Source organism: Prionailurus bengalensis, chromosome B2 (assembly GCF_016509475.1).
Source record: "Prionailurus bengalensis isolate Pbe53 chromosome B2, Fcat_Pben_1.1_paternal_pri, whole genome shotgun sequence".
Taxonomy (NCBI): Eukaryota; Metazoa; Chordata; class Mammalia; order Carnivora; family Felidae; genus Prionailurus; species Prionailurus bengalensis.
Genome location: NC_057349.1, coordinates 79,704,301 through 79,728,367, shown reverse-complemented (window position 1 = coordinate 79,728,367; position 24,067 = coordinate 79,704,301). Strand labels below are relative to the sequence as shown.

Genomic DNA, 24,067 nt, shown 5'->3' with positions numbered 1-24,067 from the left:
TAAACCAGTCTTGGCATCTTTTGGTCATTGATGGTAATTAGAAATTTGAATTTCAAACTTTACTAGTAATCCAGAAACAGTGTCATATACTTTCAAACTTATCCATAAAATCTGCCATTGAAATTGAGAGGGTTGTGTTCCTCCTGTCTACCATTTGGAATAGATGCTCCAAAGTCACAAAAAGAGGAGAGATAGCCAGCTAAGATAGCCCACTGCCTTAGAGGGCAGGTAGGTGGAGAATGACAGCAAGTCCTAAGTGCTCAGATTCTAAATGACAAGTTAGCTATCAGCAATCTCCTCCAGAGACAGGGCTCAAGAGTAAACATCAGAAATAAGTTCTTTGTGCTTCTATTTTAAACATAACTCATAGATTACTGATTTTGAAGACTTGCTCAGCAAGACAAATTTTAACAAGTTAAAAAAAGATTCTTAATTTTTCTTACTATTTTCTTTATGGAAGTGTGATTTCAGTGAAAAGTTTAAAATCTGTTTACTTTTGAAAAGTGAGATAAAGAAATTGTTTGTATCTAAACTGGAAATAACTTTATCGACTTTCCTAAAATATTTTCCAGTTGAAGTCTGTCTCTTATGGGGAAAAATCATAGATCATAACTTTTATTTATTTTACTTATTTTTAGTGCTCACTTCGACAGCACACATACTATTTATTTTATTGAGATATAATTGACATATTGTACGAGTTTAAGGTGCACAACAGTGTTGATTCTACACCTTTGTATACTGCAAGATGATTACTACTGTATCATTCACTAACACCTCCATGCTGTCACATAATTATTATTTTTTTGTGGTGAGGATAGACTGACATTTTTAAAATGTATTAAATGGAGGGCCACCTGGGTGGCTCAGTCAGTTAAGCATCAACTTTGGCTCAGGTCATGATCTCGCGGTTCATGAACTTGGTTCGTGAGTTTGAGCCCCACATGGGGCTTGCTGCTGTCAGCGCAGAGCCCCCTTAGGATCCTCTGTCCCCTTCTCTCTGCCACTCCCTGGCTTGTACTGTGTCAAAAATAAATAAACAAAAAAACCCCACAATAAAATGTATTAAATGGAAAGCAGTAGTTACTGCAAAAAAAACCCCAGTATATTAAACTCTGCTATGAAAGAGGGACAATAGTTATTAAACAATGGTCAGCTTTTGCCAGTGGTATACTCCTTGGGAATTCTCTGGCAATTTAGAGAGAACATTAACTCTCCCAAGCCTGTAGGATACCATTGGTAAAGAAAGCAATGATTGATTTACTGAATGGCACCTAGCTAAATTCTAGGACTTAGGGTAAATATGTAAATGTTTGTGAGTCTAGTGACAGGCAGGGTATTTAGTCTTGACTTAAGCCTTCTCCCCACTGCTTTAAGAAGGCAAAGTACAGTTTCAACAGTTACTCATCGCAGCTGGTTTGAGGACCTGGTCAAGACACTGGCTAAGCCTACTGTTGTATAACCTTCTTTCATTGTCCGTTCTTGACCATGTCCCTCGTTGGGCCTTCCAACTAGAAAACAGCTTACTGACACTTCTTTACACTTCATATTCAGAAACAGGAAGTGCATACCTTTTTATGTACATAATTATGGCTCCACAACTAAATTAATTTATTAAATAGTGTACACATTTAAGGTGTGCGACATGATGATTTGAGATATATACACAGTGAAATAAATACTACAGTCAAGCTATTTAACACATCCATCTCCTTACAGTTACCATTTCCACAATTTACTTTAAATCAATTCCAGCTACTTTCAAAGTTCAAGTTTCTAACTGAAACTTTTATAGTTTAAAATCCTTTCTTCAGATACTTCTAGCAATAGGAACAACAACAACAAAAACCCACTCCTCGTGCACTGTAAGACTTTTCACATACTCCTACAAAAGCTTTTTTTCAAACTGCAAAGAGCTTTCTAGGGCTTTTCCAATTTTATTTTATTTTTATTATTTTTTTTAAAAATGTTTATTTTTGAGAGAAAGAGAGAAAGAGTGTGAGCAGGGGGGTTTGCAGAGAGAGAGAGGGAGACACAGAATCCGAAGGAGGCTCTAGGCTCTGAGCTGTTAGCACTGAGCCTGACACTGGGCTCAAACAAACTGTGAACCACGAGATCATAGTCCGAGCGGAAGTCGGATGCTTAACTGACTGGGCCATCCGGGTGCCCCAGGCATTTCCAATTTTAAGAACGATTTTAAAAATAATAATCTGACAGTATCAAAGGTAAGAACAAGAAAGTAAAATTCAGAGTATAATGCCTCCACTCAGAAAAAAATCCAATTTACATCTGGGCACATAAATACATATATTTTTAACTAAGTAAATTCACAGTTTACATGGAGTTTTTACCCTACTTAATATGTCAGGCAATAGGTTTATTAATGACTCATTTCGCACAAAATCAAGTCTCTTTTCCCCACAAGGTCAGTGTAATGGGTTGAATGGTGGCCCCAGAAAAGGTATGTCCAAGCCCTAATTCCCATATATGACCTCATTTGTAAAAACAGGTCTTTGTAGCTACAATTAAGGATCCTGACATGAGATAAACCTGGATTATCTGGGTGGGCACCAAATCCAATGACAAGTTTTCTTATAAGACAGAAGAGGAGAAGGTCATGTGAAGATGGAGGCAGAGACTGGAAATATGCAGCCTCAAGCCAAGGAATGCCTGCAGGCACCGGAGACTGACTAGAAGAAGCAAGGAAGGATTCTCCCCTAGAACCTTTAGAGAAAGTGTGGTCCTATTAACACCATGATTTTACACCTCTGACCTCCAGAACTGTGAGAGAATAAATTTCTCTGTCTTTTTTAAAGATTTTATTTTTAAGTAAATCTCTACACCCAATGTGGGACTGAACTCACAACCCTGAGATCAAGAGTTGCATGCTCCACCGACTGAGCCAGCCAGATGCCCCATAAATTTCTCTTGTTTTAAACAACTGAATCAGAGGTAACTTGTTATGACAGCCCTAGCAAACCAATATAGTCAGCATTCCAAACTTCCCTACTATAAACCAGGTCTGCTCCCCAGCCTCACTTTCCTGTTCTTCAGCTTTTGGCTCGTTTGCCTCCTATCATTCCTATATTGCCTCAAAGTCACTGCATACGCTGTTTTCAGTGCATGGATTGCTCTTCTTCAGTCTTGAAATACCTGCCCAAGACTTCGGGTAAAAATTCAGTAACACTCTAGTCCTGTTTGCCAACCACTATAAGGTCCCCTCTCCTTCAGCATAGAGCTCTTACCACAGCCCTTGTCATCGTCTATGTCTTTATTAGTTTTTAGATTCTCCCTCCCTACCAAATTGTAAGCTCTATGAGACTAGGAACGCTGACCACACCTCCTCATCCCTTTTATATTCCGTGTAGTCCTGTGCCTACTGTGCCAAAGTAATTCTTTTTTAAATGAATGGCCACTGTTCCAGAAGCAGTTCTAGACCTTGGGAAACTCTCACAGCCTTTGAGTCTGAGCTGTGTAGGGTCACCCTATTATTTATCCTCCAAAATCTACCACTTCTGAGAATAAAAAGGAGTGCTATCAATAATTATAAGTTACCTGGGGGTGCCCGGATGGCTCAGTGGGAAGAGTGCATGACTCTTGATGTCGGGATCTTGAGTTCCAGCCCCATGCTGGGTGTAGAGATTACTAAATAAACAGAAACGTATAAAAATAATAATTAACAAATTACCTTGTTACAGTGCTGGGTAATACGCTGTGCCAATGATAAGAGTAAACCTGAAAGCACAAGTGTAACTAGAAAGGGCTGGGCTACATTTTGGACCGAGGGAAGGAGGATACTTTAAATTTGCTTAATCACCAGGGCGCCTGAGTGGCTCAGTCGTTGGGGAACCAACTTCACTCAGGTCATGATCTCACAGATCTTGAGTTCAAGCCCCCTATTGGGCTCTGTGCAGACAGCTTAGAGCCTGGAGCCTGCTTCGGATTCTGTCTCCCCCCACCCCCCCCCCCTCTCTCTCTCTGCACACCTCCCCCCCCCCCCCCCCCACGTTCTGCCTCTCTCCTTCCAGAGAAAATAAAAATTAAAAAAAAAAATTAATTTGCTTAATTGCCACTGCCTTTTCATAGCTTTCTTCTACATCACGTCCTCATTTGTTCGTTTATTGTTGCACCCTCTCTCTACAATAAGGGTTGGGACTTGGCCTGTAGTGTTGCTATATCCCACACCTAACACATTCCTGGTGCATAGTAGGCACTCAGTAAACATCTAAATGAATGTATCCACAGCTGAATAGTGTGCCCTAAGTGAAGAATCAAAACACAAACAAAACCCCGAATCCTCACAATTTTAAAGCCTTATTAGGCTCAGGGCTAAAGGAACCGTAGGCGGAACTAGTGCCAAGGTCTTGGGCTGAGGATGTAGGGTTGAAGGCCCCACGGGCCATCCGCTGTTCAGCAGTTGAACTCTACCTTCACGACCACCCACTCCGACGACTCCCAACACCCTCTCTCTGGATCCTCTATCCCCCGCCTCAGTGTCAGCTCCTCGACCCCGCTGGCCTCCGCCCTCCTGACACTCTCTGACCCCAAGCGCCCCCTTTCCAGACCCGTCGGACTCCAGCCTCCAAGCTCCCCTCCTTCCCGGATCCCCGCGTACCTCGGCACCGCCCCATCCCCAGATCTCCTCGGAACCTGGGACCCTTCCACACCGCCCCCTCCCAGATCCTCTCTTGCGCCGCCCCTTTCTTCTCAGATTCCCTCGGTCTGCGGGACCCCGCGCCGTCTTCTCCCCGGATCTCTTCGGACCCCGGGACTCCCGCACAGCCCCCTCCCGGACCTTGGCGGACCCCAGCACCGCCCCCTCCTCGGATTCCCGGGATCTTCAGGACCCCGCGCCTCCCCCTCCCCGGATCCCCTCGGCTCGGGCTCCGCCCCCGCGCGGTCTGCACGGACAAGCTCGCGCCGCGCAGCGCCCCCCCGCCCCGCGCCCGCCTCTGCGGCTGCGCGCTCGCGGGGCCGAGGCCGAGGGGAGGGGGTCGCGCCGGGGGCCGGCGGAGCTGCTGTGGCGGCAGCGGCGACTGCGAGAAACGGAGCGAGCCTGGCGGCCGCGGGCAGGCCCAAAGGCAACGGAGGAAGCGGCCATGTCGCGCTACACGAGGCCCCCCAACACCTCCCTGTTCGTCAGGAACGTCGCAGACGCCACCAGGTGAGCGGCGGCTGCGGCCGCAGGTTGGCGCGCGGGGGAGGGGCCGGGTAACGGCAGCGTCGCGGAGCCGGGTCGCGGCCCCCGGCTGTGCCCGGCGCCTGCCCGGCCTCTGGCTGGGCCTGTGCTTTCCGCGGAGGCGCCCTTCCCGGGAGCGGTGCGAACCCTCGGGCTGCTCCAGGCCGGGGCGGGACTCGCGCCTCCCCTCTCCCGGCCGGCGTTCCGCCCCGGCGCAGCGCACCCCCGGGGCCGGGCCCCGCGCCCGGGAGATCGGTGCCCATCCTCTGCTTGAGGACCCGCGGCGCGCAGGCTTCTGCTTTCCCTGTAGCCAGGGTGCCTCCCCGCCCCTGGCCGAGAGTGTTTTCCCTCGGGCCAGTGCCTGCGATTCGACTCCTTTGTCGCCGTGCCCCGATAAAGCTGCGCGTCTTGTGTCCTAGATGAAGAGGAATTGGGGATGGTGAGAACGTATTATAAAATAATGCGTAGTACCTTGGGCCTTACTCTTCCCGTTCTCTGAGTGTGGTCTACTTACAAGGGATGCTGGTTACATTTTGCTGCACAATACAAAGGATGGCTTCAGTGAAAGATTTATGTTTTTCTATAAAGTTCAGAGTGCAGTGTAAACACCCATGATAACGGTTTGGATAGACTTCCCTGGTCCAGTGAGATGCTCTCGGTCCACACATCCCCCTCCCTGCCTTGAGAATTCTTGCCTACATAGTGCTTAAACATAAGTATTAAGGAATGACCTCTTCATCATAAAGCACTTTCTCCCTTAACAGGAGCCAGAGGGAATGAATGATAGAGGGTGGGATAGGGGCATAAATAGACGTTTCCATTTCACTGGTTTTACCTAATTTATTCGCCGCTCAACCTTTTTAGGTATGCAATATCATCTTTATAATACACAAGGAAAACCTGAAGCTTAAGAGTTTTAATGATTTAACTGGGGCTTAATGGCTTCAGATATTCAAATATTGGAGCCCTTGACTCCAGAGCCATCTGGAGTAATCATTGTCGTTTACCTTTGAGGAGTAAATGTGCAGTATTTTTTTATTTGATCCCTACTATTATGTATGTCACAATTATAGAGTGTGGGTTAATATACCTTAATGACATCTAAAAGATGCGTGTGTTTATATTTCTCCTCTCAACCTGTTTATCAATACATAGAAAACAAATATTTATAATTTGGGTAGAGTAAAAAAAAAAAAAAAAATGCCACAGTTAAAGACCACCTGAATGCTAAATAAGCATCTAGTCTCTCTAGTGTGTCTACAAAAAAGAGAGAGAGAGGTTTCCAATTCCAGTAGCCACAGGGGCTAGCCAGGGTAATATGAATGAGTAAAGTTGTTGGGTTATAAGGCACAATAGGATGGTGTGGATTGTAGCAAATAGAAAAGAACTCATGCCATATAAAGGGGGTGGCAACTGGTACTACTAGCTGCAGCTAATGACTACATAGACATTTGGACTTGTTGCCACAAAGTCCTAATTTTCTAAAGAAACAGAAACCTGTGTGTGTGTAAACTCTGTTTCAAAATGCTGGCATTTATTAAATTGAATTATATGAGATTCCTGTTTTTGTAGATTTAAAAGCTGTAAAATATTGGCAGTTTTATGTTTCAGCACACCTTAAGGCCAAATAAAACACATCACATGACACATGTTTTCTGATCTAGATAATCCACCATGAGTAATCAAGACTGAAAATTGAGATTTATTGATTTCTTTTTCCAGTTTTTTCACCACTTTTTAGTACTGCCACTGGGGGCAATCTAGGTTTGTATTAATGGAATAATAATCGCGGACATTTGTTGAGTATTCACTATGTGTTAAACACTGTACTAAACATTTTGCATATATTATCTTACTAGATTTTCCCAATAACCCTGTAATGTATGTTCTTTATTAATCCCATTTCACAGATTAGAAACTGAGGCTTGGAGAAATTAAGTTTCTTACCTAAAATTGCCCAGCTGCTGAGTAGTTTCGTGAAGGTAGAATCATTACGTGTAACCTATATTAAAAGCTTTTTTGTACAGGGTGGCATGCAGTGTAAGTTAACTGGTAATATGGCAACTATAACAAAGCCAAATTTTATTTAAAATACTTCTTTGTGCCCCTCCCATGTGTGTGCTCTCTCTCTCTCTCTCTCTCTCACACACACACACACACACACACACACACACACTAAATAATACAAACTTTTAAAAAATTTTTAAAAAGGGTACCTAGGTGACTCAGTCGGTTAAGCATCCCTCTTTTGACTTCAGCTCAGGTCATGATCTCACGGTTCGGGAGTTCAGGTCCCACATTGGGCTCTGTGCTGACAGTGCAAAGCCTGCTTGGGATTGTCTCTCTCTCCCTCTCTCTCCCTCTCCCGTGTGCTCTCTCTCACACAAAATAAATAAACTTAAAAAAAAAATTTTTTTAAATGCTTCTTTGCAGTAGCCATTTTAATATGTGCCATACTGGGGCGCCTGGGTGGCGCAGTCGGTTAAGCGTCTGACTTCAGCCAGGTCACGATCTCGCGGTCTGGGAGTTCGAGCCCCGCGTCGGGCTCTGGGCTGATGGCTCAGAGCCTGGAGCCTGTTTCCGATTCTGTGTCTCCCTCTCTCTCTGCCCCTCGCCCGTTCATGCTCTGTCTCTCTCTGTCCCAAAAATAAATAAACGTTGAAAAAAAAAATTAAAAAAAAAAAAAATGTGCCATAAAGCACAAGACATTAAAAGGTATTATGGCTTAGCTTAAATTTTTTTTGGAATGAAATTGAGTATCAAAACTAAAGAAAGACTTGGGGCGGTTGGGTGGCTCAGTTGGTTAGGTGACCGACTTCGGCTCAGGTCATGATCTCACAGTTTGTGAGTTCGAGCTCTGCGTCGGGCTCTGTGCTGACAGCTCAGAGCCTGGAGCCTGCTTCAGATTCTGTGTCTCCTTCTCTCTCTGCCCCTCCCCTGCTCACGCTCTGTGTCTCTCTGTCTCTCAGTAATAAATAAATGTTTAAAAAAAAAAAAAACTAAAGAAAGACTTAAAAATACATTTTAGGGGTGCTTGGTTAGCATAATCAATGGAGCATGTGACTCTTGATCTCACGGTTATAGGTTTGAATCTGGCGTTGGGTGTAGAGATTACTTTAAAAAATTTTTTTAAACTTTAAAAAAATTTTTTTAAATACATTTCATGCTGTTTTAATTTGTATTATTTTTCTTTTCACTGGTGAAACAAGATCTGGTTCAGGAAGAAGATTACTTTTAATATCTTTGCTTTTGCACTATGTAGAAGAATAATTTTTTTAAATGTCAGATATAGTTTTCTAATGGAACAAAGTAATGTCCAAATCCCAAATATAACATTCTCATTTTGATGTATAACATCATGTTAGGTTGGGAAGCAACCGTCAAGTACCTCGTTTGACATAATTAGTAGCATTCTTTGGTTACAGTGTGTATGAGACTATATTGATATTGATGGTGATATGGAAAAAGCATTAAACAGAATTCAGCAAGATTCATGAGAAAAAGTGTCAGCAAACTGGAATAGAAGGGAACTTCCCCAGCCCAATAAAGGGTACCTATGAAAAGCCTATAGCTAACAAGATACTTAATGGTAAAAGCCGAATGCTTTCCCCCTAAGATCAAAACAAGCCAAACATGCCCACTCTTACAACCTCAATTCATCATTTTGTTGCAGGCCCTAACCAGTGTAACAAGGGAAGAAAAATAAATAAAAAACATAAAAATTATAAAGATAGAAGCAAAACTTGTCTCTATTCTTAGGTGACATGTTTATGTAAACCTTAAGTAATGAGTTAGTAAGTTATCAGAATACCAGGTAAACTTATGAAAAATCTATTTCTATATATTAGCAGTAAACAGTTGAAAATGAAAATTTTAAAACAATTTCATTTGCCTTAGTATCAAAAAACAGACTTAGAAATAAGTTTAACAAGAACAACAACAAAACATGTAATAAAAACCTTTACACAAAAAACTACAATATAGTGCCAAGAGAAAGAAGACAACATAAATTGATATACCATGTTCTTGGATTCGAAAACAAAATGCTAAGTTATCAGTTCTCCCCAAACTGATTATATTATAGATTCAAGACATTCCTGATCAGAGGCTGTTAAAAAAATAGAAACTGGGAGCACCTGGCTGGCTCAGTCAGAGTGTGCAACTCTTGATGTTGGGGTTGTATATTCGAGCCCCATGTTGGATGTAGAGATTACTAAAAAAAATAATTAATAAATTTGAAAAATACATGAAATAGGAACTGACAAGTTAATTCTAAAATATATTGATATGGAAAGGATCTAGACAGCCAAAATAATCTAGAAAAAGATCACTGAAGTTGGAAGACTTACCTGACATAAGACCTACTAAAAATAATAGTAATCAAGACAGTGTGATATTGGCCTAAGGATGGACAAATAGATTAATAGAACAGAATAGAGTCCGTAAATAATCCACACTTACAGAGTCAGCTGATGTTTAACAAAGGTACCAGTGGAAAAAGGAAAAAGGAAAATCTTTTCAACAAATGGACAGTGCATACTGGGGAAAATGAACTGCAGCCTCTACTTCACATCACAATTTGAGCTGGATCATCAATTGAAATGGAAAAGATAACAAAATAAAGCTTTTAGAAGAAAACATAGAAGAATGTCTTTATAACCTGGGGATAGGCAAAGATTTCTTATAGGGCAAAGAAAGCAGTTACCATAAAAGAAAAAAGAATATTGAAAAATTAGATTTCTCTAATTTAAAATTCTTGTTCATTAAGAAATGCTATTAAGAGAGTAAATAGCCATGCTACAGACTGAGAGAAAATATTCACAAAACATACACAAAGCAATACAAAGGACTTTTTTTCAGAATATGTAAAGAACTTTTACAACTCAATAATAAAAGAGACAAACATTAAAAATGGGCAGAAAGCTCCAACAGACACTTCACAAGGAAAATTAGCACATGAAAAAGTGCTTGAGATCATTTGTGATTTGGAAGTGCAAATTAAAACCACAGTGAGAGGGCTCCTGGGTGGCTCAGTTGGTTAAGTATCCAACTTTATTCAGGCTCAGGTCATGATCTCACTGTTAGTGAGATCAAGCCCCATGTAGGGCTCTGTGCTGACAGCGACCAAGTCTGCTTGGGATTCTCTCTCCCTCTCTCTTCCCCTTCCCCTTGCTCTTCTCTCACAAGATAAATAAACATTAAACTGAAAAAAACCACCACAGTGAGATTCCACTTAACTCCCACTTCAATGGCTAAGATAAAAAACAAAAAAACCAAAAATCTGACAACCTAGAAAGTGCTAACAAAGATTAGCCTAACTGAAACTCATACATTGTGGGTGGGAGTATAAAATGGCACAACCACTTTGCAGGACTGTGGCAGTTTCATAAAAATTACAGTACATAAAAATTACACATCCTCTTTAACCCAGAAATACTGCTGGTAGGTATTAACAGGAAACAACTGACCCATAACACATGAAAATATGTTGCACCTAACTGGTTGTTAGGTAAATTAAAATTAAAACATTAAGATACCCATTCACTTTATATGCTTCAGGATGACAAGAATTAAAAATGTTAATGAGAGGTGGAGTGGAATTCTTACGTAGGTTTTGAGGAGTATAGATTGATTTGGTCACTTTGGAGAACATGTTCTCTTCATGTAGTTCAGTAGAAGCTGAAGATCAGCGTGCTCTCCGGCCCACCATTTGCATTGTGATGCATCCCAGGAATCTAGCAGAGCTCTGCATGGCACTTGTATCATAACATATGCTGCAGCATAGTTTGCAGTTTAAAAAACAGATAGCATCTTAAATGTTTATCCACAGAAAGATGAATAAGTAAATTGTGATTTATTGATAATACCAATACAGAGTTAAAATGAGTGAACTAGGGCTACATAGAGAAATTTCAAGGGAGGAGGAGTAAAATTATATAAATAGTCTGATACCATTTATATGAAGTTTGACATATACAAAAACACGTAATTAGGGATATATTAATTTACAGTAAAAATACAAAGTTATGCAGAGGAATAATAAACACCAATGATTGTCTCTAAGGTAGAATAATACATCTTGTTTCTAAAAAAATTACTGAAAATGATGACAAATATTGAGATATAATAAATCTTGGTGGATACATAAGTGTTTATTGTATTCTCTATTTTCTGAATGTCAAAATAGATGACACCAAAAATACAAAAATAAATGAGAGCAAAACAACAGCTAATAGCTGTGGCAGTGGTGACAATGGGAGCCAGCTCTTTTGGAAGTTTGGCTTCTTCAGATTTCTGTCACCCTTGGCTTCTGGGATTCTAAGCCTCCGTGACACACATTGCCCCAACCTCCATTACACCATCTAGGATCCTTTTCCTGTCAGGCACTCACATTTGTTGAAGGGATTGGTTGCCTCAGAAAATTCATTTGAAGTCTAGCTTTGCTGCTGGCTATATGTACCTCTGGGCAAGGTAACTTCTCTCATTCTCAGTCTCCTTGACTATTAAATGGTAACTCAATATTTTGAGTGCCTACTTTGTGCCAAGCAATGATGCTAGGTACACTGGTGAAGACACCTGCTTTAAAAGGGATTCTCAACCCTGATTCTCAGAATTGCCTGTGAAACCCTTAAAAAAACTAAACCTACCTGGGGCCCACCAGGGGAAGTACTAATTGGGTCCAAGGTTAATGCATCAGGCTGGAGTACCTGTTTTTATAACATCTCCTTCACAAATGATTCTAATACTCAGGAATGGCTGAGAGTCATTACCCTGTTGTCTTGTGTTCTGTGGCAGCAGGAATGTTGTTCTCCATCACATCGCTACAGGCTGGCCAGAGTAGGTGCTCAGTAAGTATTTGTTGAATGAGTAAATGAAAGAAAGACATTGTGACTACCCTCCAAAGATAATAGTTTCAGGGAAGGCAGACAATTAAACATTTTATAATAAGTATTAAATGAAAAAAAGTACAATAAAGGATGTCATGTCAGTTGCACTGTGTGGTGAATTCACATCTCTAGCTTTAATCACTGACTTTTAGTCTTGAAAATAAATTTATTTAATAATAATTTTCAGTTGTTTACAGAACTCTTTTTTTAAAGATTTTATTTTATTTTTTTGAGTGATCTCTACACCCAACATCGGGCTCGAACTCACAACCCCGAGATCAAGAGTTATATGCTCTACCTACTGAACCAGCCAGGCCCCCTGTTTACAGAGCTCTTACGGACGTTCGGCCATCACCTCAAATCCAGCATTTCTTTTGCCTCTCTCCTCCCTCATCAATCTAACTTCTCTTTTCCAGCTATCTAATTTTTGTCACGGACACTGTCTTTCTTCCATTTGCCCAAGCTAGCAGCTTTGCAGTCATCTTGAGTCTTCTTTCTGCATAGTATGTTTTGAAGGACTCTTATTTCTTCTGGGCCATGTTTTGTGCTCATAGCTTGATGCTGAATCTCTAAGATCTCCATGAGGCAGTACGGTGCAGTGATTCAGAACACAGACGAGTGTCAGGTTGTGGATGTTTGATTCTAGTTCTATCATATGCCGGCTTGCTGACCTTAGGCGAATTCATCTGTCTGTGCCCTCACCTTTAAACAACCATAAAATTGTTAGCATTAAGGTGAACAGTAGCTGGATTGTAAATGTACTCTAATTGTCAGCTATAAATGCTAAGTATTTTGTCTCTTCAGTTTAAGTTGTTGCTCCATGAAGACAAATAAGCTAAATATTACTTTGGTGTCCTCTTTTTAGTACCTGTCACAGTAGAAGGCATATAGAAGGTTTAAAAATACTTATCAAATTTAAGAATATGGTAGTTATTTTGCTTTATGTTTAATAGTAAAACAGTTTTCTTTAAAGCCTGAGAAATAATTTTAGGACTTCTTCAGCAGCTAATCCTTGCCATCTGAAAACAAAATTAACATAAACGTGAAATTATAGTGAGGCAAATGAATGTGTTCTTAATGAAATAGTTAACAGAACTTTTTATATTGACAATTGAAATCTCTTTTAATAAAAGTCACTTTCAAAGATGGATAATAACTTTCCTTGGTCATTTTTTCCCCAGTCCGAACAGCCACCTGGAGTGCTTATAAAAATACAGATTTCCAGCCCCTAATGCAGATCTTTTAAATCAGAATCTCTACAAGTGAGGCCTGAGGATTTGCTTTCTTTTTTCCTCCTTCCTAAACCCTGGGTGATTGTTACGACAATTTTAGATAATACTGGTCTAGATAATACTTTCTTTTGAAGGTTTCAACTGGATTTCCATAGGCAAAATATTTTAATCCAGCTATTCATATTTCTTTGCCTTATTTCTAAAACACTTCAGGCCTGAGGACTTGCGCCGTGAGTTTGGTCGCTATGGCCCTATAGTAGACGTTTACATTCCACTTGACTTCTACACCCGCCGCCCAAGAGGATTTGCTTATGTTCAATATCCTTTGTTTTACTGTGTGCATGTGAATGTACTGTATATCTGTGCAGATATGCATGTGTATTCAGGAGCATATGTTATGAGATTAATATTGCCTAATTAAATGTGTTTATTTCTCTATCTCAGAAAATCTAAAGCAGTCCACAGTAGCTGGCAAGCACCCCCCAGTTTGAACCAACCTGTTAGCTAGAATCCAAGCATAAACCAAGCAGGCGAGAAAAAAGGCACCTAAAGTTCAAGCATCAAGGAGTAAAGAGGGAGGGTGGACACAGATATAAAGACCTGGAAGAGGGGAAGTCTTTATCAAGCAAAAGACAAAGCCAACACCAGGTTGAGACTTCGGCTTTCCTACATTTATTCAGAGTTCCAGAGTCAAAGCCAAGTCTGATTTTGTTGGTTCTGCGTCTCTTATAAAGTCCATCTTGCAAGCCTTAAAGAGTAAAGGTCAAGGTTCAAGATCAAGTGACATTGAGGTAATTGCCAAAGTCTCATTTTGTATTGCGTTTCTTGAGCTTCTTCTGTTTTCTATTTTTAAAAAATTAAACCAGTGAACAACCTCCTGAAAAACAGCTAGTCATTTTCTATAGTTTATTTCCATTTTAGTTAGGTTTAATATATAATTTACGTAGGTAAGGAAGTTTAGTGGGGTATTACAAACCCATATATGTAACTCCAGATGTTCACAGATTGCTTTTGTGTTTTTTTTTATAATTATATCCCAAGTAATAAAAACATAAAAGTATTTTAAAATAGTAGGTTCAAAAGTAAATATCATTTTCAAAGGTGTTATATTTTAAGTTACATGTATCTTTGCAGTTTTGTTTATAGTAAGTAATTTTTCCTAAATGTCATAATCAAAAAGCCTTTTAGTGAAAGAGTAATTATAATTTCAGAATAAAGGCTTCTGTATGCTGAAAAACCTGATGAATCTTTTACCTGAAAGAAAGGAGAGCCTAAACAATTTTTTTTTTTAATCCTAGCCAGTGTTGGACTTATTTTTTTCTCATAACATGTTCTTTCACATTATAAATGCATACTGCAGCTACACTAATGTGTGCATTAGAAGTGTAGTTACACGTTTGTTTCTGTCCTTACTTTTAGATAGATTCTTCTAAATCATAAGGGGACATTTTGTTTTCATAATAAAAGTGAAATTTCTGATTTTTTATATATATATATATATATATATATATATATGATGTGAGCTTAATAACTTGGAGTTGTTTTTTCCTATTAGTTTCATGTCACATGTAAATAATTCGATAAAAATAATATTTTTACTTGATATCTGACGTTCAAAGTATCCTTAACAGCTAGTCATATTTGAAGATGTTCGCGATGCTGAAGATGCTCTTTATAACCTCAATAGAAAGTGGGTATGTGGCCGTCAAATTGAAATACAGTTTGCACAAGGTGATCGAAAAAGTAAGTGTGACTAAACATTAGATCTTGTTTATTCAGCAGAATGAGTTTTAGCTCTGACAGATTTTTTTTTTAAATTTTAAATTCTTTCAGAAAAGAATACTATCTGAATAGCTGTTACTGAGGTTTTCAGGTAATAAATTATTTCGTATTCTAGCACCAGGCCAAATGAAATCAAAAGAACGTCACCCTTGTTCTCCAAGTGATCATAGGCGGTCAAGAAGCCCCAGCCAAAGGAGAACTCGAAGTAGAAGCTCTTCATGGGGAAGAAATAGGAGACGATCTGATAGCCTTAAAGAGTGAGTACAAAATACAGGAGGATTGAAAACTTAATTTTCTACTTTTTCTGGAAAACATTTTAAAGGGTTTTCAAACACAGGCCTCAGAATCATTTTGTATAATATACATAAAGGTCAACTTTTTAAAAAACGATATGCTCCTCTCTATTTGAAGTGTATTGTTATTTAACTTGGGTATATTGGGTACCTTCCAGTGTTTTTATTTCATGACAGACTTAATTTTAACCTTTTTAAATAGAAAACTAATATGTACTGAAGAAAAAACAAAAAATTTTAAAATGTATACTTGACATATAAAGTGGAATTAAAAAAAATAAAATTTTCCTAACTGAACAGAATAATTAAGAATTTAAGTTCAGGATGACTAAAAACTCATAAGAAATATAATCACTTGTGACAGGAGATTGAACTTAAAATTAATGTAAATCAATATATTTATAAAAGGTAAATTATTTTCAAAAACAAATTAGGAGTATGGTACTATTCTAAGAAGACATGAAAATAGTAAGTTTTTCAGAAAAAGATATTTGCAGGTTATTTATATTGCTAGCCAGGACTTTGTTTCTGTTAGAATAATAGTAAATCACTAATAATAAAAAATAATTAAAAAAATAGTAAAACACAATGAAAATTAATTCACTTGAAGTTATTTAAATAATAACTGAAATTGTATTAGTATTCTTAAATTCTTAAATAATTGTATTTATCTTGAGTTTTAGTGCTGTAATTTTTTCATAGACATGTAGAATTTTAAGGTAAATTTTCTTTAAGAATGATCAACATTGGGGTTCAGTCAGTGGAACATGCAACTCTTGCTCTTGATCTTGGGGTCATAAGTTTGAGCCTCATGTTGGGTGTAGAGTTTACTTTTTTTTTTTTTAATGTTTATTTATTTTTGGAGGAGAGAGAGACAGAACATGAATGGGGGAAGAGCAGAGAGAGAGGGAGACAGAGAATCCCAAGCAGGGTCCATGTCAGCACAGAGCCTGACACGGGGCTCGAACCCACAAACCATGAGATCATGACCTGAGCCGGAGTTGGATGCTTAATCGACTGAGCCACCCAGGTGCCAAGTGTAGAGTTTACTTTAAAAAAAAAAAAAAAAAAAAAGAGGCGCCTGGGTGGCTCAGTCGGTTAAGCATCTGACTTCAGCTTAGGCCATGATCTCAGTTTGAGCCCTGCATCCAGCTCTGTGCTGACAGCTCGGAGCCTGGAGTCTGCTTCAGATTCTGTGTCTTCCTCTCTCTCTGCCCCTCCCCTGCTCATCCTTGTCTCTCTCTCTCAAAGATAAATAAACGTTTAAAAAATGTAAAAAAAATGATCAGCATTTACACGAATATCCTTTTTTCTGTGAGAAATAAGAGCACTCCTGGGCCACATGTAGTACACCTAAACTCTATATAGGCCCATATAACTTCAGATCAAAGATCACCAGGGCTGCTCACTTTCACTCTGATCCCTCCGTTCCTCAACTCCAAGAGCCTAGCCAAGAAAAAGCGCAGTGTATGGTATATGTACCAGAGCTAGAGAGTTAATCTTTGCCCCAGGTTCCCAGATTTAAAAACAAGACTGTGGAGTGACCTGGCTCCAATCCCTCCAGCCAAGTGGAAGTCAAAGATAGGAAGTGAGAACTACATCTACCTTCTATGAGTTTTTAATATCCAGGAATCCTGATTGCTAGAAAATATGGCCCTGTCAGGGCTCTAGAATCTTACGTATCAGTTCAGTACCTCTCCTTGTGTGTGAACAAATATGTTGATTCGGCCCATCCTTAGGGAGGCATGAAGCAGGGAGGAAGCCCTAAGCACCTTTTATAATCCAGGAAAACCCAGTCAGGATTGAGCCATTACCGAGATCGGTGAAGAAATATTTAGAAACAGTCCTATCTGGAACATGATCTCTTTTATCATATTTTCTCTGATAGCATAAGAATATAAAACCTCCTTTGCATCTATGGAGAACAGTCAAGTTTGTCCGTGGCTAAGGGAAAGCCATTTTCCCATTGGTTGATTATTTGAGATTTAGCTCTGATATATAGTTACTATATTTAAAATACAAAATTATATTAATAGAACTTAAAACATAGTGAAAGCAAATCAAGATTTTAAAAAACTTTTACATGCCTTATATATAGGAAAGCCACACTGATAACAGTGGTACTGCTTCTGACTTTACGGAGGATATAAGGGAGTAATGTTCAACAGTTTATATTACTATGAATTTTATATTTATATACTATACACATATAGATTATATATGGATACATATAACTATACATATGTAGAAACTATACATATACATTTTAGCATAAATTTAGAATGATACAGGTGGTATGTATAAAATGAATGAATTATTTATTTACTTATTTTTAAATGAATGATGTTTATATCAAAGATTAAAGGAGGTATAATGTTGTGCCTAACGCAACACTGTTGTAACTTAATAATATCCATTGGCCCTTGTGAAGAAGACAAGTTTGTGAAAGAAAAAAGAAAAGTAAATTGCCCATTTTATTCATTAGGAATGTCAGTTGTTTCCCAAATGTATTAAAGCCATAGTTAACCAGTTTTTCTCCTGATTAATCAAAAAATGGCAAATATTCACATCATTTTATGTCTTCTAGTAAAAGTAAAGTATAACACTTAGCTGGAGAAAATTTAACAATGTCTATTGGGGCGCCTGGGTGGTTTAGTTGTTTGAGTGTCTGACTTCGGTCAGGTCATGATCTCCCAGTTCGTGGGTTTGAGCCCCACATAGGGCTCACTGCTGTCATTGCAAAGCCTGCTTTGGATCCTTTGTCCCCTTTTTTCTCTGTCCCTCCCCCACTTGTGCTCTCAGTCTTAAATATAAATAAAACATTTAAAAAATAGGTTATAGTTAAAAAAAAAAATGTCCATCAATTATCCCAAATCATCATGAAGTATCAGGAATAGAAAGAACCACATCTTCTTGTAACAATGCTGTTTTGCTTTGTACTCATCATAAGATCATTGCTTGATCTCTCTGACCTCAGTTTTTTCCATTTATAAAATTATAGTATAAAGAATGCAAATCTTACCTAGTTCTCATGACATTCATAAGGATCAGATTTTGTGTGTGCATATGTGCATGCGTATGAATGAAGTAGTGTATGTATAAGCCTAACATATACTATAAGTAAATACAGTATAAGTGCTATTATCTTAGACGAAAAAGAGGTCTCTTATTTTGTCTTTAGTGGATATGGATAAAAAAACAAACTAGTGGGGCGCCTGGGTGGCTCAGTCACTTGAGTCTTATTCTTGATTTCAGCTCAGGTCTTGATCTCACGATTTGTGAGTTCGAGCCCCACACTGGGCTCTGTGCTCTCAGCATGGAACCTGCTCAGTTCCATCCTCTGTCTCCCTCTCTCTGCCCTTCCCTTACTCACATTCTTTCTCTCCAAAATAAACAAACACTTAAAATTATTCTATCAAGAATGTTACTTGTTAAATGCATTAAGAAGCCGACTGGGGGGCGCCTGGGTGGCGCAGTCGGTTAAGCGTCCGACTTCAGCCAGGTCACGATCTCGCGGTCCGTGAGTTCAAGCCCCGCGTCAGGCTCTGGGCTGATGGCTCAGAGCCTGGAGCCTGTTTCCGATTCTGTGTCTCCCTCTCTCTCTGCCCCTCCCCCGTTCATGCTCTGTCTCTCTCTGTCCCAAAAATAAATAAAACGTTGAAAAAACAAAATTTAAAAAAAAAAAAAAAAGAAGCCGACTGGGAAAGCTATCACTTTGTTAACAGTTTTACTTAAAGTAATAAAACCTTTGTTATATAAGCAAAAGAAAAAAAATTACTCTATCGTTTCTTGATATTTATAGTCAGCTGTCAGTCTTAATGTTGCTCCTTTACAGGTAATGTATCTTATTCTTCAGGGTTTACTGAGCTGCTTGAAATTGTGAGTTGATGCTTTTCATTAGTTTGGGAAAATATTAGGCTATTATCTCTTCAAATATGGCTTCTGCCTCATCCATTTTTTCTTTTTGGCTATGTGACTGTGTAGTACATATCTCTTAGGCTTTGTTCTGGATTTCTTAAAATTCCTTTTCTCTCATTGTGTTTCAGTATATATGTTTTTCTAATAATCTGTTTTATAGTTCAGTTCACTTTTTCTTCTGTATATAGATTGCTGTTAAATTTATCTAGTTAGTGACTTTTACATTTCAGATATATTTTCAGTTCTTAAAATGTCCATTTGTTTCTTTCTACAGATTCCAATATTCTGTTGAATTTCTCCATTTTTTAATCTGTTTTGCCTGTCTTCTTATTTTCTTGAACACATTGGTCATAGTCATTTTTAAAAATTCCTGTCTGAATAATGCCAGTATCCAAATTACTTTGGGTCTGGGTTTTGTTGTGGTTTTTTTTTTTTTTTTTTTTTTTTTTTGGTCTTGTATTTTCTTAGCTTTTAGTCATTTTTATCTATTTTTGACATATTTCATGGATTTCTTTATTGGATGTTGGACATCGTCGATGAAACTTGCAGTGCTTTGGATGATATCCTCCAAAGGAAGTTTCTTCTAGTAGGTGGAGGAGTATTGGCAGATCACCTTGATCTTTTCAAGGCTTGTTTGAGGCATTGTTAAGACTGATCGGTAGGATATGGCCCTTCTGGGTTCTTAATTGAAAGCCTGGGTTGTTACTCAAGGCTCTTTGACCTTTTGGGGGTTGAACTCCAGCCTCTCTCCCCAGCACTGTGTGTCTGATAGAATTTCATCTTAATTCTTGAATCTTCCAACTGCTATTTTTCTTGACCTCTAGGAGTCTCATCCTTTATGTGCACAGCTTAAAAGATGGCCAGTGACTTGAAGAGAATTTGTAGGCAAATTTTAGGAGATTTCTTTTCTGCCATTTTCTCATCTCTGAGATTTTGCCTCTTTAGTCCCAACCATTTTGGTAGTCCTGAATCCTAATTTGTCTGTTAATATGCTTAGTCAAATAGCCATTTTCTGTATGGGTTCAGTTCCACCATGCCAACATTTGGAACATGGTCTTTGTAAAAGAGCCATGGTTTGTAACCCCTCAAGTTCTGCTAGGGTTGGTTGGTTATTCTCTAATACCTTTAAACAGTTGTGGGTTTTTTTTGAAAGTTTTTTTTTTATTTGACGTTTATTTATTTTTGAGACATAGAGAGACAGAGCATGAACGGGGGAGGGTCAGAGAGAGAGGGAGACACAGAATCTGAAACAGGCTCCAGGCTCTGAGCTGTCAGCACAGAGCCCGATGCGGGGCTTGAACTCACGGAGTGTGAGATCATGACCTGAGCCGAAGTCGGTCGCCCAACCGACTGAGCCACCCAGGCGCCCTAACAGTTGTTTTATAAATGTTGTTTAGCTTCTTTATATAGCTGTTTTCCGTGGGAAGATTAGTCTAATACAAGTTGCTCTATCATGGTGGGATTCAAAAGTCCTGCATTTGGTTTTGGTTTTGGTTTTGGTTTTTATAAGCATTATTTAATAAACTTTAAATAGTTACTTTCTCTCTGTCTTTTTTTTAATCTTTTTTTCCCTTCAGATTTTCATACCTCTTAGGAGTTGTATAACCCAGATTTATTATGCAGGGCATTTTTCAGAACTGACCTGTATCATAAGATAAATCTAGCAAAGTAAAAATCTTTTGGTCATACATTCTAGTATAACAAATATTACAGACTTGGTACTTACATTTGAACTAAAAGCATGCATAGCAAAATTAAAATTGTTTCTTTTAGTTTATCCAGTGAAATCATAACTAATATTATGTAAAATGTATACATTTCTGAAGTTGCTGTTTCTAAACCTATTAAATGTTTTTGTGTGAAATATGTACTGTTAACATTATGGATATTTGCAGGTCTCGACACAGGCGATTTTCTTATAGCCAATCTAAATCTCGCTCCAAATCACTACCAAGGCGGTCTACCTCAGCAAGGCAGTCAAGAACTCCAAGAAGGAATTCTGGTTCTAGAGGACGGTCAAGGTCCAAGTCATTACCAAAAAGATCCAAGTCAATAGGAAAATCACAATCAAGTTCACCTCAAAAGCAGACTAGCTCAGGAACCAAATCAAGATCACATGGAAGACATTCTGACTCCATAGCAAGATCCCCTTGTAAATCTCCCAAGGGGTATACCAATTCTGAAGCTAAAGCACAAACAGCAAAACACTCTCATTTTCGATCACATTCCAGATCTCGGAGTTATCATCATAAAAACAGCTGGTGAACAGCAGCAGAAGAGTGCTACATAGTCTCGAATATAAGTCATTAAACCTCTCATTATGCTAAATAAAAATTCTTCAAGGCTTATAGAAAATGTGAGTTACTTTGGGCATGTGCAACAAATAAAGTCTCTCTAGCTTTGGGTTAATAAAGATTTGGTCTCAATTTAAAGGGTCCATACCACAAATTGTGATGTGTCTGATGTCACCATTTTATGGACCATTTTTTGTTTACCTTGTGGCAGAATGGTACTTTTCAAAAGAAATGGGTAAAATGAAATTAATATAGAAAATTCTACTTGGATATTAAGTATTAGTAATACTGATACATTTTACATAAAGATTTTTTACTTTAAAGCACTTTTACTTTCATGTAAAAAATAATGACTGTATAATTGCAAAGGGAAGACTTAAACTATTTGACACCTTATGTCTCTGTTGTATCTTCTCTTTAAACTTGGACCAATTCCTAGTGGCTGTTAGTTCATATTACAAAATTCTGACATTCCTAAAAGAAGAATCTATATAGAGATCAAGAATTCAAAAGATACATTCTCTCCTGAGCTCAAAAAAGCTTTTATTTTTACCATGTGGAACAGTATAAAGTTGACATTAAATTACATCCTGTACTGTGTTCATTCACTTCAGAAATATCAAAACATATAAAAAATACTGAATTTTGAATGGTTGGAGACTACTCTAAAACTTGTATACAGCACTCATAATCCAAAAATACTCATATTAAGCCTTATACATTTGAAGAGTAGTGGTACATTTTGTATAAAAATCATATTTTATAACATTATTTCTACATACCTACTTTTCATCTACTGAATTTCTTCTTAGAGCTCTAGCTCAAGACTTTAAATTGTGTAGAATAAGTCCTATTATTTTTGAAAGTGTTTAGTAACTTGTAGTAAGGAATTCAAGACTGCATCCTCTATAAGCTTTGTGGTATTCAGATTTACTTTACACTGCCCTTCATTTTTATAAACCAAATAACTTTATTATTGCTTTTGTAGTTGTTAAAACTGAGAATTTCTTTAAAAATGTGTTTGTAGTTTACGTTTTTCAGAGGGTTTTGGTAGTATTTGTGATAAAATGGTTTTGCATATGATTATTATAGGGAATATATTTATAGAGTTCTACTTGTGTACTTTGTTGAATTATATTGAAAATTAAAAGTTCTCAGTCCATACAGTTAATATTTGTATCTAGAGTGCATAAGAAAAATCTGTCTTCTATTTTTGGCGTATAGAAGCCAGTGTTGCTTCTATTTTTTTTTTTTTTAATACAAATTCCATTTTTCTTTGCGTTTTAGACCCTATGTAAGAAACAACTTTACAAAATAATATGCTGGTGATATTTGGACAAGTACCATAAATTCATGTATACTGTACAGTACTTTCTGGATACATTTTCTCTAATCATAGTAGAATTTGTTTCAAAACTGCAACTCTTTGAAGTGTTCAGCTGTAATAAAATTTAGTTATAAAATTACATGGCACTGTTGAAAATCTAAAGGATAGTCCAAAGAAAGAACAGACAAATATTAATAGTAATGTTTTATATTTTCTGAATAAATGTTTGGGTTTATCCACACACATACACAATCATTTGAAATGCTAAGTAAGAATTGATTATAGTGTCTTTACTTTTCATTTAATTATATCTTAGTAAAAAGTTAATACAGCAGTTTCTTTTTTCTTGTTTTTATTTTTTTCATATGGCAGTGTTTCTGAACATGCTTATCCTTTGATTTACCTCTGATTTGGTTTTCCATTGTAATCTTTAGGCTTCTTAGGAGGATCCTATTTGATTTGATGGAAAAACTGGAATAATAGTTCAGACTTTTTTGAGCATTGACTTGACACTGCTTTATAAGTTTTATATGATTCACTCATCCTCACAACAGCTGTATGAGATAAATACCACTGCAGATAAGGAAAGAGAGATGCAGAGAGGTTCAGTGATTGCATTAGGTCACACAGCTATTAGATTTTGGGAGTCGTCGGTGGCTGGACTCCACACTGCCTCTCCCTGTTATGCTTTTTGGAAGAAGTCTTTGACAGATAATATGCTAAACTAAGATAATGTTTAGAGGGAAAGGAGAAAATAGAATTAGGAAAATAAATGATTATAAGTGAAAATGGGTTCTGTGTCTTGGTGGAAATCGACACTTGTGCTAGTTCCTTGAGAAATTGTCTTCTGGGTATACCTCTATTCAGGATTCACTTTGGTTATAGCATTGTTTCTTGAACCATTTAAGGGAGGATACTTATGGGTGAGATTGTTAATAAAGCAAATGTTTTACACATCTGTGATCATTTTCTTTAACGATAATATATTTACTCAGGTACTTCTCAAGTTTAGCATAGGGGCACTATCTACATTTGTTCAGGATCGGAGGATAAGTTAATGTCAAAGAATATAAAACTGGCCACTACAACTGCTTGTTTTCTTTCTCCTCATGAATAATAATTTCCATATAGGAGCTGATATTTTGTAGCTGCAAA

The 24,067-nt window shown here is 38.1% G+C and overlaps 1 protein-coding gene across 5 annotated transcripts; it reads left to right on the top strand.

The window, feature by feature from the left end:
* The first annotated feature begins 4,948 nt into the window (after positions 1-4,948).
* On the top strand, positions 4,949-23,866 carry SRSF12 (serine and arginine rich splicing factor 12). Of its 5 annotated transcripts, none has more exons than XM_043591920.1 (5): positions 4,989-5,164; positions 13,512-13,616; positions 14,938-15,041; positions 15,196-15,337; positions 21,187-23,866. In XM_043591920.1, the coding sequence occupies exons 1-5, from the start codon at positions 5,100-5,102 to the stop codon at positions 21,554-21,556; spliced, it is 786 nt and encodes a 261-aa protein (XP_043447855.1). In that variant the 5' UTR covers positions 4,989-5,099; the 3' UTR covers positions 21,557-23,866. The 5 variants fall into 5 exon arrangements, with proteins under 5 accessions (XP_043447857.1, XP_043447855.1, XP_043447856.1 ...); XM_043591921.1 differs by lacking the exon at positions 4,989-5,164 and adding an exon at positions 5,407-5,618; XM_043591924.1 differs by lacking the exons at positions 4,989-5,164; positions 13,512-13,616 and adding an exon at positions 13,961-14,089 and having other exon boundaries at positions 14,930-15,041.
* The last annotated feature ends 201 nt before the right edge of the window (positions 23,867-24,067 follow it).

Coding starts and splice junctions, on each gene's coding strand:
- SRSF12 (XM_043591920.1), top strand. CDS start 5,100: ATGTCGCGCTACACGAGGCCCCCCAACACCTCCCTGTTCGTCAGGAAC. Junction 15,042..15,195: donor TGCACAAGGTGATCGAAAAA/GTAAGTGTGACT, acceptor TTCGTATTCTAG/CACCAGGCCAAATGAAATCA. Junction 15,338..21,186: donor CGATCTGATAGCCTTAAAGA/GTGAGTACAAAA, acceptor GGATATTTGCAG/GTCTCGACACAGGCGATTTT.